The 14,682-nt window shown below is 38.6% G+C and overlaps 2 protein-coding genes across 2 annotated transcripts; both read left to right on the top strand.

Moving 5' to 3' along the window:
* Window positions 1–4,425: 4,425 nt before the first annotated feature.
* Window positions 4,426–6,024, top strand: LOC110043645 (adrenocorticotropic hormone receptor-like). The gene has a single exon (XM_020749124.2). The coding sequence runs from the start codon at window positions 4,426–4,428 to the stop codon at window positions 5,488–5,490; it is 1,065 nt and encodes a 354-aa protein (XP_020604783.2). The 3' UTR covers window positions 5,491–6,024.
* Window positions 6,025–8,922: 2,898 nt separating this feature from the next.
* Window positions 8,923–14,682, top strand: LOC149113945 (dopamine receptor D1-like). Its single transcript, XM_089286588.1, has 3 exons — window positions 8,923–9,035; window positions 11,547–12,426; window positions 13,398–14,682. Exons 2-3 carry the CDS (start codon window positions 11,731–11,733, stop codon window positions 13,890–13,892), a joined length of 1,191 nt encoding a protein of 396 aa, XP_089142714.1. The 5' UTR covers window positions 8,923–9,035; window positions 11,547–11,730; the 3' UTR covers window positions 13,893–14,682.

Genomic DNA, 14,682 nt, shown 5'->3' with positions numbered 1-14,682 from the left:
TTTGCCTTTAGCGACGCAACTCAAAGAGAACTAAATTACTGACCAGAGGATAGCTTCTAACTACTGAAAATGCATTGTCGTTTATATTACTGAAAGCCTTAAATTTTTGGTTCCGAAGTTTTATACCTACAAGTTGTAGTTAGAACGCACTGAGAAAAACTCTCACTACTGACCATAGTTAATAGAGCGAATGGTTATGAAGCCTGGCAAGGGTCTTTGTTATATTTTTTTTGTTAGATATTTTGGTGGTTGACCCTGCACAAAACCTGGTTAAATACAAAAGGTGGTTATGTGTGCTCATACAAGCAACCAAAAGAAGAATTGCGATTATGTAATTAGGAAAGGACCTTCCAATATAAATCTTAGACTGTTTGCTTGCTTCTTTGATGTTTATCGGGCTTATGACCATTTCCCTCTTTTAACTATGGTACTGAAATCATGTTTGAAAACTTTTTTCTCGAAACATTTCAATTTTTCATTATGGGCAAATGCACACTGAAAAGGTCTTGACGAACCATTTCCTGTGCATGTGGATATTGACGGAAATATTGACGGAAATTACTTACGTTTGTTTGTATTTCAACATTAAAACAGCTATGAAAAGAGAGTGATCGAGAAGAAATAAACAACAGATGCTTCATGGCGTTTGGTTTCTCCGTCATTCATAGCAACAAAAATCTGTCGTTCCTTTTTTTCTCTCTCTCTCTTCCTTCTTTTTTTCCTCCTTTGCAACGAACTTATAAGATACAAACAAAAGTAACACTGAGTAACATATTGCAGATAATAATGTTTATTATATATTTTCTAACCCTGCTCTCAATACAACACTCATCTCTCTTTAGAAGTCACATCAATTTGTTTACTTAAGAATCATAAAATGGTGTCCTGGAAGCCTCAAAGATCACCAAAAGAACAACTTAGCTTTACGGGAATCGAATCATTTTAAGACGAAACCGGAATCGAGCAATTTAAGTTTTTAGCGGACAAAAATCTTGCACCAGAATAATGTTCAGTATATTAAAATTCTTTTTGAATGTTCTAAAAGCTAAAGATATAAATAGTTACCTAAAATAACACCAAAAGCAATTTCCCATAGGAACTCGAGAAAATAAATTTTAAAGTTTAGAGAAGTCGTGCCAACACAGATAAAATTTCATTGTCAGTGTCATGTCACCAGTACTTTCAAGAGTTTCATATGAACTTCAAAATTTCTTTTCGACATTTGGTGTTGTTAGAAATGGTCTCGTTTTAGAAGATATCTAAAACAGTTGCACAGCAGTTCGTAATACGATGCAAATAATCTTGGTACAAACTTTTTGTCCACTCGTTACTCGAACTTCTAGTGGATTCCTTTTTAATCGCTTTCCCCTAACTGACGACTACAGAGAATGAGAAACCAACCTTAGCTACACCGGTATACTTCAAGTATCTTGCACTATTGTCAACCCTCAGACTTACACGCGGGGGGAAGGAGTGGATGCCTGTCCCTCCCCCGGACGTAGAAACTTGTAATTATCTGTCCCCAGGGTTGTACAGAGGCAGGGGTACCTGGTTGTCTGTCCCCGCCGGAAATTTTCCTCAGAATCAGTTTGAAAAGGGGATAACCCTGTGAAGTTAAAACTTTGAGTAGCTGTTGATTTATCTCTCGTCAAAAGTTCATTCGTAAATTTAATTTTGGCATTCAAGTCAAGCCAAATCTAGTCCATTTTGAAAGAATTACTTGCTTCTTTAGTTTTCTTGAGTAGAATTTAAAAACCCTAGTGTCTTCACTTTTATTTTAGGCCAGTTTTCCATCAATGAACCTCATTTTATGGCTCTTTGAGAAAACGGTAAAATCAAAAATGTCGGATCTAGTGTGGCGTACTAAATGACGTCATGGAAAATGTGGCATCCTGCAAAGCAACTCAAGGATTATCTGATATAGGCAAAACATTTCAGATTTGTATTACTTCAGCGAAAAACAAAAAGGTTCTATCCAGGCCTCCATCCATACCGTGGTCCTTGACGGTACCACAGTTGGGGTATGACTTTGAGTGTAAGTCCTGGAGTTAACTTCCATTTCCTTTTTTCTTTTTTCGCAAAAATGTAAAAACGCTTATCAGTTATACTTTAATCATCAATTGCAAATCCTTGGTTTGCACGTGACGTCATTATTTTCTTAAGTCTAAACCTAAAGAGCCACCAAAGTTTTTATCCTTACCAGGCATAAGAGGGGGTAAATTTATATCTGTTTATAACTTTTCAGCTCAGTAGCTTGCTTCGTCTGGAAACCAGCGCATTTTGAATTTCAGAGTTATGGCGGTGCGTGACATAAAGCTACGAACGCGTTTGTCGAAAAATATATACTTATCTCGTGATTTTTAGCCTAGTCAGAAGTTAAAATATTACGAAAAGTGCTTATGTAAATGCTTGTTTGTTCAGTACTGATAATCAGTCGCCTAGATAGACAAAGTAAGTTCCAGATGTTAACACTATTTTCCGGCCGCCATGTTGGTGTCCCACGGAGATACACCAACGTGGCGGCTCCATACTGGGCCCTGTAAATTTGTGCAAACTAGTTCGACGAATATCTGAAGTTTAGGAAAACGCACAGACTTAAAACTTGGAGAAGTGTCTTCTTTACCAATTTCCTATAACATCACAATTTCCTAACTTTATCCACTAAATGGTTCTCGAATTATTTTTTTTATTGCGTGACAGTGCAACCCAAGGATGGTATGTTTTAGACACACTGTTCTTGCAATGGGATCCTGTAGCTCAGTTTTTGAGCTCTCACGGCTCTACTGTTCGCTAATTGCTGTAATTTTTTGTTATTTTTATAGGGATTCTACATTTATCAGAACTTGGCCAAAACCTCGAAAATCTGGTCGATGAGATAAAAACGAGGTAAGAAAACAAAAAATTGGGGATTTGAGCAGGACACATAAAAAGCTGGGATTTCGTTACGAGAGAAATGAAATCAAACAGTATAACACTTTTGCAGCAAAAATATTGCCAACCGAGTTCGAAGATCACAGTCCTTGTGAGGCAAATTGATTTAGAGCGGACATTGTTTGCTTTTTTTTTCACTTTGCTCTTGTTACAATTTTTTGTTCTCCTTGTTTTGCTATAGATAAAACTCTAAATTTTGTTCACTGGGATAGCTTTGGGTTGTTAATTGCACTGAATAACTCGTTATCTCAAGGGCGTCTTTCTTAATTACCAATCGGTCATGAATTTGTTGCTAAGGAAGGTTTCTAACCGTCACATTTTGAAAATCAGGCCTCTTAAGGATAAGCTTTCTTGCACATGTTTGTTCTATTGAAGAGCCCAGCAAAAAAAATCAAATATCAAATCACGGCCATATTTGACCAGTCACATGACCAGAAACCCTAAAACTTAAAAGGCATCTCAATCTGAAAATTTAAATCAGTGTTGTCAATAGATTACGAATGTCCACGTGCTAAATGCTACATATGGGTTTCATTATCATAAAGGTTATGAGGTTATAAACACCCGTATTAACAGATTTTTTTACAGTAGCTTTCCTCTTTTACTTGTAAACAGTAATTCGATACGTACGATTATAAAGAAGGTTAAGTTATTTCTGACTCATAAGAAAAATCGGAACCCTTCCTTTTTTCTTCCAAGTTTAAGGGATTTAAAATTCTAACGCACGGTTTGGGACTGGCACTAGTTACGCACGCGAAATCATATTTTTCCAAAGCAAACTTTACTTCATATAAAATTTACCTACAAAACGCACCAAAATAGCTTTCCTCTAAATATCGCCTTCAGCAATCCCTTAGCTACTGTCCGAAATCTGTAGTTAAGAAAAACCCACCTTTACCCTATTAAGACCTGGGGAGCGTTTGAGTCCTTCCACCAACTTTGAACGCTTTAACTTTACAAATTATGAAGCGGAATCAATTTGGTATGACCTGTCACTGGTCAATGACTTTGAATCAATTTACAGGCATGTTTTTCAAATTTTGAGTTTTCCTATTAAAGAAACACTGTTACTTTCCTGCGGTGTCTCGGATCAAATTAGCTTAAATTATTTTTATACTCAGCGTTTTGTCAAAATCATGAAGCCCAAGATAGAGGATTTAAGATGGCAGCTATCCGAAAATAATTAATGACATTATTTCTACGTCATATGACGTCAGCGTCTAAAGTTACAGACTTTAAAGGAAATATTTTTGGACGTGCTATACATCCTACAAATGCAAGTTTAATTGCAAAAGCTTAAATACGTTGATAGGTACGAAATTTGGGCCTAAACAGCTCCGTCCCTACGCTTTCAGAAAGACAGCAAAAGACCCTACCTGAATAAGATTTTAAATAAAAGCAGTCTTTCCAGTGTCCTTGTTAAAAGAGAAGAGAGTTTTATGCGTCTAAATAACGTGGCGACTTAGGCATCGTTTTTTATTGCAGGTTACAAGTATGGGGCTTGGAGCGAGTCACTGCACGGGTGTCTGGGCCCCTACAGAGGTATCCATAACGACTATGGTAATAGCCATCATTTTTGTGATTGCCACAGTACCTGGAAACCTGATGGTCATCTTGGCGGTTCTGCTCGATCCAAACAAAAATCTTCGGAGTCCATTTACTCTGTTAATCGCCAACCTTGCTGTGACAGATCTTATAGTTGGGGCCTTGGTAGAGCCCCTGTCCATAAATACACATTATCGAGAGGCCCAGGGTTTATCCATTAGCATGTCATGGTTCTCCCAATCTGTGTATTTTCTGTGCTGTACAGCGTCTTTGCTTAGTCTGGCAGCGCTAACCGTTGATCGTTACCTCGCGATTACTAAGCCTTTGTGGTACAGAGCTAACACGAGTTACTTGCGAGTTGGCATAGCCGCATCTTTGGTCTGGATCTTTTCCTCTTGTTTCACTTCGCTTTTCTTCTTCGTTGGCTTTGTGGCCTACGCTTTTGTCTTTGCCAACATTACAATGTTCTGTACCATCTTCATTTTCTTTTTCTCCTACATTCGTATTTTCCAATACGCCAAAAACCAAATTGCTCAAATTGACCAAATGCATGACAGCCAAAGTGAGCAGAACAAAGCACGTCAGCGAGCTATTGTGATGGAAAACAAGCTCACTAAAACCTATTTGATCATGTTGGCTGTCTTTCTGTCCTGTTATATTCCCTCCTGCATCATGATTTACCTCATGAATCTCTGTCATACCTGCAGCTGTGAGCTGATTCACTGGCTGAGAGATTTTCATTTTGTGTTTATCACTGTCAATTCCCTCATCAATCCTTTTCTGTATGCATTTCGCCTGCCAAACTTTAAAAGCGCCGTGAAGCGCGTGCTGTGTGGTGCAAACCAGGTTGCCCCATTACCCGCACCTCATTCTGCGCCAGGTCAAAACCACGCTGGCACTGGCAACGGAAGAAACCCTTCTCAGGTCCCAAGAATTAATCAGAGGGACATAGAAGCATGGGAGAATCAAGTAACAAGAGACACATCTGAAGCTACAGTGTCAGTACCAAATTAAGACTTTTGGAAGTTTTGCTCTGTGTTAACTTAAGTTGTGTTAAAGGAACTGTAGTGTATTGAATCAAGTGAAGTCGAATGAAGCTAAGTTAATTTAAAAATGAGAAACGAAATCTCTATTGGAAAATGAATTGTAAGGAATATTTCGGTTGAATTGAAAATTAATTTTGAAATACTTCGCGATACTTCAAGTGACGTTCTTTTAATAACAGACAGGCGGCAAAGACTCATGATTGGCTAAAAAGTAAAATAAAAACGTTAAGTAGACTTAAGAATTGCTTGGACAGTTGTGAGAAAATTGCTCTATCAGTAGTAATAGGAATTGCTGTTTGCGAAGGACTAGTACTGCACCTTCTTCTTCTGGTCCTCTCTGAGTTTATTGTAAAAGTACGCATATATTGTAATTCAGCGTGATAAAGCAAATGATGGTTGTGCGGCTTGCAGATAGATGATCTATTCATCAGATGTTTGCTTGTACATGTAATATTCATTGAATGGCAATAACTAATAAATGTTTAACCACTGTCCATTAGAACTTGTAGGACACTGTTGTTAGGGACTGCATGGTCAAAAAGTACAAAGGGGTTGGGGGAGAGGTGAGCTTGAGCATTTGAAAATGTGGTGGTTAGAAAACACATGACCCACCACAAAACTGAGTGACCCACCCGTCAATGAAGGTTAAAAATTACGTGACCCACCCCTATAAAACATAATCCAGCAAAATCATATTTTGAGTCACAAATTTTAGTATTAGTTACGTTTAGATTTATTTCTTAACAATAACACAAAATCATCTAAAAGAAAAAATATTTTTTCCCTTTACTCTTGCAACTTTAAGTCATTTACGTAAATTCTAAAAAAAAAACTTGACCGTAAACCTTTCACGCTTGACCTCCAGCCTCGCTACGCGTGGAACAGTGATCTAATTATTCAGAACTATTAACAACCCCGGGAGGCGTGGTGGCCTGGTGGTTAGTGCGCTCGACTCTGGAGCGAGCGGTCCGAGTTCGAGTCCTGGCCGGGGACATTGTGTTCTGTTGCTGGGCAAGACACTTTACTCTCACGGTGCCTCTCTCTACCCAGGTGTATAAATGGTTCCGGCGAATTTAATGCTAGGGGTAACCCTGCGATGGACTAGCATCCCATCCAGGGGGGAGGAGAAATACTCCAAGTCGCTTTATGCTACTGAAACCGGGATAAGCTCCGGCCTGATGAGCCACTTGGCTCGTATGCAGACTTTACCTATCTATTAACAACCTCGATACGCGTGGAACAGTTCTCCAGGAGGAAGCGCGGTCGAGTGGTCAGCGTGTCGGACTCCCAATCCAGCGGTCCTCGGTAGCCCCGAGTTCAAATCCTCGGCCATGCTTGTAAATAGCCAACTGGTTTGCCTCCGGCCAGTTGGGATTCTAATCAATTTGAATTATTTAAATTATTTGCCTCGCTACGCGTGGAACAGGGATCCACACAGCTAGTAAACTACGAGTCCCAGGCCCAAGAGCGTGAGTACGTCCCAGATCCATGAACATGTATCCCGTACCCTTGGTGCCATTTGGTGTTCTCGGCTCGGATGCGGCGCTTAGTCAAGGAACTCAGAGTAACTAAAAATCCATTACAAAGCAAATCTAACGCAGCATTGGAAAATTTAATTTAACTGAATTTAACCAATGATAAAGTTGACTGAAGACACCAATTGAAAAGTGCGCGAATGAAAGGTGAATGAAAGGTGACAATAAAAAAGACGCTTCTGTGCGTTACTGTTAAATTTGCTCACAGATTGAAAATGTACCTTAAATTAAAAGAAAAATTTCTTTGTCGCGTTCAGACGCCACCCTCGAATAAGCGCCGCACTTTAGGCGCGAAACATTTAATAAGCGCCGCGTCGCTTATTGGAGCAAATACGGTAACTTGACTACAAACAGACGAAGTGTAAGGTGACTTGGAACGACAGTGGTTCGTCATTTCTCGAACTCTCGAGTTTTGGAACCTCCTGGTAACTCGACCTAAAAATTCGTTTCCCTCTCCTCAGTCGAACACTATAATTTCGTTCGTTTTTGCTTTCGAAAAGCTCCGTTTTCAAAATGTTTTTCGTGCACAAGAAAACAAAACATTCTTGAACTTGAACAGGAATTTTAGACAGTACTTAATCGAACTCAGACAGACACTTGATAATGGGCCACCATTCTATTATTGACTTAGAGAAAAGAAAAAAATTAATAAACCTACGTTAAGCAGGACTTTAAAGCTCGCTTGGACACTCAATATCATAATGGTAAAATATTTTACAGTGGTGAAAGCGAAACAGACCGAGCTATAAAGTGTAGTATTTCTTAAATTTTAATAATGTAATTGATTTTTGTATTTTTTTTTTTCTCGAAGATATTAGCTCAATAGAGCTACTCTGATAATTAAGACAGAAGGAAAAGATTACATATTCACACAATATGGTCAAGTTGCTCATTTATTCTCGTGGGTGGAGCCGTCACCATGAGGGTAAAGTTTATTGCCAACGCCCCCATGAACCTCTCAACTTAGAGTCCAACCCAGCTGGTCGTGCCTGCTTTTATGTTTACACCACCGCTCTGTATTTGCATACTGAATTTGTCTGTTACTCGGTTTAAAAAAATATTCGGAATTTTTTAAGTACTCTGAACAATAAGTATTTCAATAGTACCGGTAACGACTGCGATCGGAGAGTATTTAAATTGTGAGAGGGCGGGAAGTCAATTTCCGCGGGTAATTTACTGAAAACAAATACGTCTGAAGAAACAAAATACTTATCATCTATGCACTTCAAGAGAATATACAGCAAACAATGCTGGTAAGTAAGGAATTTTCTATCGTTTCGGTTAAGCTTAAATAGAGTTTCACGAAATCATCAAATTTCGCAGCACATTTAGTTTATTACATCTTTAAGAGCAGCAGGGCAAAAATAAAGCTATAGAAGTGTTTTCGTAAAAAAAATTCCTTGACCATACCTGTCCATCGCTTAAATTCTCTTTGCCCTTTGGATTCAAAAAGTACTTGGATAAACAAATCCTATATAGAAATAGCTATAAACGTACAAAACTATCAGCATTTGCGCCAAATTGTAAGATAATTTGAAGTGGGCTCGCCGTCGCTCAAGCGTGCAGGTGTAAACAGAAATGAGTCAATTGATCGGTATTTTTTTTCTTCGACAAAGGAAAGATGAAAAGACGCAATCAACTGAAGGATAGAGCTTTCTACTTGAAGGGACGCGCCCGGTCTTTGTCCAACTTCTATTAATCGGCTAGCCAGCCATCAGATCAGCCATCAGATGATACAAGCCTCCACCGCACGAAGAATGCTGCTTCTTAATTTTGAAAGGTAAACATAAATAGAAACGTTGAAAAACGTCTCTGGAGAATATTCTTTTCATCTTTGCTTGGCAGTTAGCCAGCTGACATTAACATGCAGATTGCGCACTTACAGTGCAACCCACACCGACAAGGTTTTGCACGGGACGCCAAAATCACTGCGATTTTCAATATTATCCCCTTAATCATCACAGCCGGAGTCCTAATGGTTTGTCTTCGTTGTTGTTTGTACTGTGTACTTTTGTTTCTTGTACTTAATAATATAATGGACCGTCAAAGTTTCAGTTTTATTAAGCCTGGTCTCTACGTCGTATGGTTTCGTCTGATTCAAATTCAAATGAATTTATCATTTTATGGTCCGTAGCTAGACAAGGCGGTCGAAGACGAACCAATTTCGATTCGTCACATGGGGAAATCTTTCAGTGCGACGTAAAAATCAACCCACTGTTAACTGAAACTCTGAAATGTGTACAAAGTTTGGTTTCACTGTCAGAAAATGTACGTATTGTCAAATTTAATTTAGCCAGACGATGAATAATTTTAAATGGTATTAGCAGCGTCTAGAAAAAATACAAGCTGTAGCTTGCGTCCAAGCTTACAATCATTACAGAGTGGTAATGTGAAATCCAAATTCGCTTAAACTATCACTTCAATTTAATCTATGAATCGAAATTAACTTCTTCTTATCGAAAAGCTGATGTGAATAATTTCTACGTCTTTATACGATGTATAAACCAGGTTTAATTTTGTGTTAAAAGATGTAAACATGCTTCTCTTTATAATGTTTCATACGAATAACTAATTATGGTATTAGGAGTTGTGAAATATAACCCTGCTTGAGTCAAATTGCATTAAAAGCCCCAGTATTAACTAACCCTTCTTGAAGAAACAACTGGTCAGAAACGTTACGCAATAAGCCATTTGGAGCCGATCAATATTTGAGAAAATAATTGAAATATGTACGCCTGGTAAAATCCTGTAAACGCCACTATTTATATGCAGCTATTAAGGTAGTTATTCCGAGTGAGTTGTCTGTGCCGTGATTCACAGAACAGAAATTTTCAAAACCCTTAGCTAACTAACCATCTCAAACCGTTGAGAAACTATAGCTACTCGCTAAGGAATCCTGAAGAGATTTCAGTTCAAAAAAGATCTGAATACCTTGTTACCTAACAGTCACAGCCGAACAAGTTCTTAAGCATTTAAGCTCGTGTTTTGAATTTCCCCTCGCCTAGCTTACGGAGAGGGAAGGAGGACGGGATGCCTAACAGAGAGGTTTCTTCAAGGCATAAAACAGCTAACACCAATAGATTAAATAGCTAGATTTAGGATTGAGAGCGACTTGGTGTAGTTTTGATGTTGTGTAAAGATGTTTTCACTTGATCATAATTAACAACCAACGTTGTTGTCTAAGAAGTGAACTGTGCCATTCAGGAGCACGCCATTTATTAACTCCATCAGCTCTCACCTCATTTAAAACTCATCAGACAAGCATTCAGACATCGCTAATCCGTGATAGTTTGAGAAATGCAATGAATAAAAAACGCGTCTGACAGCTTTAAATCTTCGTAGAAACAACTGAAAATTAATGAACTTAACTTGAACTTAAACTCAAATGATATGGTCGAGAAAGCAACAAAATTTGAACTGACGAAGATATGAGTCAAATCTAAACATCCTGATATTTTTAAAAAACTTGAACTCAATAGTTCTCCCTTAAAGGGTGAAACGATTACCTGGCGAGTCTTTAAATACTTTTAATCTGGACAAGTTAACGTAGAGTTTTCCTCAATCGGCGATTTATAAAACCAATAAAAGAGTGGAGTCGCTATTAATGTCTCTTATCCTTATTTTCATTGCAATCTACCATGACTCAGTGGATTGCTGACTGTACAGTGAACCCAGAACATCTTTCACGACAGGTGACAACAGTGCGATCGATTAACTATTACTAGAATTATATTAATCAGCTGTACACAGTTTTAGACAAAAGTGGTAGTTTTTAACAAAAAACTACCAAACGTGTGAGAGAATATTCAACACCACATACTTACAAAACCAACGTACTGTTAGCGGGCTTAATTAAAATCTCTGATTTTCACTCACATAAAGAATGCTAGAAGATCGAGAGCGAATCGTGTATTTTACTGGCAAAGACTGAGATCAAGTTGTAGGAGGTACTAATTTATACTTGACTGAGCTGTAATATAAATGATGATGTGGTTTTATTTGGTTACATTCCTTCACGTAGTGACATTAATTTCACAAAGCCCCTTATCTTAGACAGGCACCAAACTATAATGGTTCACTTCGCACCTATTGATTAATTTGAAAAAGATAAGACTTCAAAAGCCAGTTTGAAAAGAGCCTTTTGAGCTTGACTGGACATTCAATATCACGTGTTTACAGCAGTAAAAACAAGATTGATTTACAAAATGCTTGTCCAATGAGTTGCTATACTTTAATGGATAGTTTTCTTCATCAGACCGGAAAAGCGATTATACATTGACACACTGTGGCCTCCTGCTCTCATACCCAGGTAGTACTTAAGATAAGTTACCGAAACGTCAACAAGTCAAAGTCCAAACGTTAATAAGTTCTATTACTTGTGCCCCAGATACGAATAACATTTTGGCAGTTACGCACTGTTGCGAAATGGAACAATTCATTCATTTCATTAACACATGGGCATTATTTATTTTCTCCCCTTTGTCCGCAGAACCTTCTTATAAGGCGGTTGAAAGCTTTCGGAATAGAAGAACTGATGAGGCATTTACCACTCTATATCCACCTGGCACGTTTGACTCAGTAACACCTAAAGAAATCGCGAATTCTCAAAAAGGAGGAAGGTACAGGCGAGATATACAAGGCAACACCCATTGAAACCAACTCCTCAAAATCTAATGTCATTTTTAAACACTTCCTCGCCAAAACCCGACAGCAACTTGTCCTCTTTGCAAACGACCAACCAAGAATCTTCCCAAGTGCAGCCAAGACGATCTTTAGCTGAGCTCTACTTATCCCTGGTTTCCTATGGCTTCCTTGTGATCATAATGCTATTTGGAAATGGTCTCGTCGTTTCAGCTTACATTCGGAACAAATGGCTTCGTAGGGCGGCCACACACACCTTCATCATCGGGTTAGCAGCAGCAGACTTTCTCGTTGGACTAGTTTCGTTACCCATTTGGATGCTTATTAGCTTATGCAATCATCACGGCCACCAGATTAATAACTATGCCTATCAGTTCTACATAACAGCGGACATATTTATCGGAAGCGCCTCCATCCTTCAACTGACTGGAATCAGCATTGAGAGGTCCCACGCCATTCTAAGACCATTCCAGCATCGCCAACTCCAACGAAAAACGTTTTATATCGCCGTAGCTGCAGCTTGGCTCTTCTCTGCTGTTCTGGCTTCCTTTCAACCGCTGCAGTACGGAACAGAATGGAAAACGATATACACCATACTGATAGCAACCGTATGTTTTTTCATTCCAGTTGTGGTGATCATCACTGCTTACTGCAGCATTTTAGTGGCTGCCAAAAGCAAGGAAACCTTGAAAGAAAATCAAGCCCATAAGGCTACTCTGGAGAGAGAGGTTTGTAGCTTCGATAATGTAAATTCTAGAGTCTGTTATACTGCACGAAAAACCAGTTTTAATGGATCGCATTTTCAAGAATTTCGTCAAGTGTCTCGAGGTCTAGAAGTGCTGTTAGCATTGTGATCTCAACTACCCGAAAGTACCTTTGAATCCGCTATAAAGATGCTGGCACATTCTTTGTGTAGTAGAGAGCTGTAGAAGGAAACAAATTTTAATTTAGAAAGAATAGAAAGTGATTGTAGCCGTTTTCAAGCGTTTAAGTGTCATTTTTACGACAAGTTACTTTGGTAGTGACGTAATATCAAACCTGATCTTGTAATAAAATAGGCAATCACAGTCTCTTTCTCTATTTTTTTGTGGTACTTGAAACGGCTTTATCGTGTGAGATCTACTGAAAGTTTTACTAAATTTGACCAAATTTGACCAAATTTCCACCCAGTTTTGTTGAATCCACTTTCTGTGCGTCTTTGTTTCTCATGAAGCTTAAGCGAGATTGTACGTTTTGGATATCTGAGAAGTTTTGCATTTGGTTTTATGCGATTTATTTTTTTTTTTAAATTGACATTTTAGAATGCTTGATAGTGCATGCATGTCCATAGTATTTGTCAGGGGCCAGCCCTTGGAAAAAGGCTCTGGGGAGGACCCTGGGGAGCCTATTTTTCCAAGTTGAAGGAGCTACGTCACGGTTTGCGCATATTGAAAAGTTTAGCCTCAATTTTTCAAATTCGTCGTTTGTAATCCGTGTTAATCTTTTCCATCCTTAGCCATCCTTGTTCCTTTATGGTTTATCATTATCTCTTTGGTGTTTTTCTATCTTATTAAACTGTTATTTTCAGGTTTCCTACCATTTAAAGGTAATTTTGTATGTGGCCAAAATAACTCAAAATATCATGAGTGAGCTCCTTGAAGTTACAAACCCAATGTTTTTTTTTTTTTTTCTTAATTCTCGCGCTGCTCTTTTCTTGCAGATTCGGTTGTCTTTGACCGTGGCTCTAATAACATTGTTGTTCGTTATGGCTTGGTTACCACTCTTCGCCCTTACAATGCTCGCTACGTTTGATCCTGAAGCCCTTCCCTCGTCAATTACTTTTGCCCGCCTTCTACACTTCGTCAAATGGATGCATTACAGTTCCAGTGCCTTGAACCCATTCCTGTACTCCTACCGGAATCCAGATTTACGCAGGACCATTGGTGTGCTTCTACGCAGGCTCATTTTGAGAAGTGGTCCAGGTGTGGATGAAGTGTTCAAAAGGCGTTCCAGCAGCATGTCCTCTATACGTTTACGAAAGCTGAGCAACACCTCAGAGAGGAGCCGAAAGACAAGCAATGAGAGCCAAAAAAGTACTTCAAGAACTCGCTCTGGAACCGTGCTGTCGTGGTTGAGTATAAAGAGAGACAACTCTCCCCCTTCTGGAAAGAACGTAAAGGAATATTCAGAGACGAAGGACAATAACAATGTCTAATGACAAGCATTACGGTTGTAGCAAAGAAATACTGCAACTCTTGAAGTCTAAACCTTGGCCCACTTAAGTGAATTTCGTCCTTTCTAATTCATTCTTAATTCTGCGTCGGCCATTTAAAATGTTCAAAAGACGATTTACTTCAACTTTGAGTTGACAGTCGGTATCACTCTCTTTGTCATTGCTTTTGTTTGTAAGTGCTTTCGTCGCTAATTTAGGTTTCCGTTCTTACAGGACTGCATCTGAGTTTATTGTCTTTCTTTGAGCTGTCCAAAAAAATGTTCTGGACGTATTTCCTTTTTTGACGCACTCTAAGCTACATACAAGACCATCATCTGGTACAAATAAGCCGACATGTGATTACTTTCTGCAGTCGGATTTACACTAATATGAGGTAGAAACATTTTCAATTTTGATATCCCAATTTCAGACTTTTAGCTACAATTTCCTTATTTTCTATTTTTCATTACATAAACCTGCATTCGATTTTGAGACAGCATTACATTTTCGAGGGCCAACTGCCAAAAGAGCTCCTTAACCATACAAGTAACTCATACAGGACTGGGTTCAAACCATTTACTATGTTACAATTAACTCAATTAAAATGACCAACATTGAATTGTTTGGGAGTGAGCGTGGTTAAAATAACGAAAGATCATGAATCAAGGCAGACTGTGAGAACGATAAATTTAAAAATTCCCATCTAAGCATCACGCTTCTACAATTAATTTTAAGTTATATTTATTTCGCACCTTTGTAGAATGGTTTTCTAATAAATACCGTCAGTTAAAGG

The sequence above is a fragment of the Orbicella faveolata genome, unplaced genomic scaffold (genome assembly GCF_042242905.1).
Source record: "Orbicella faveolata isolate gen_17 unplaced genomic scaffold, um_ofav_v1 contig_14, whole genome shotgun sequence".
Taxonomy (NCBI): Eukaryota; Metazoa; Cnidaria; class Anthozoa; order Scleractinia; family Merulinidae; genus Orbicella; species Orbicella faveolata.
This window is presented reverse-complemented; position numbering and strand designations above follow the sequence as displayed.

What these genes read in the sequence shown, in the direction of transcription:
- LOC149113945 (XM_089286588.1), top strand. Translation starts at nt 11,731, where the DNA reads ATGTCATTTTTAAACACTTCCTCGCCAAAACCCGACAGCAACTTGTCC. An exon ending in AGGCTACTCTGGAGAGAGAG is followed by an intron (nt 12,427 to 13,397) that starts GTTTGTAGCTTC and finishes CTTTTCTTGCAG; the next exon opens with ATTCGGTTGTCTTTGACCGT.
- LOC110043645 (XM_020749124.2), top strand. Translation starts at nt 4,426, where the DNA reads ATGGGGCTTGGAGCGAGTCACTGCACGGGTGTCTGGGCCCCTACAGAG.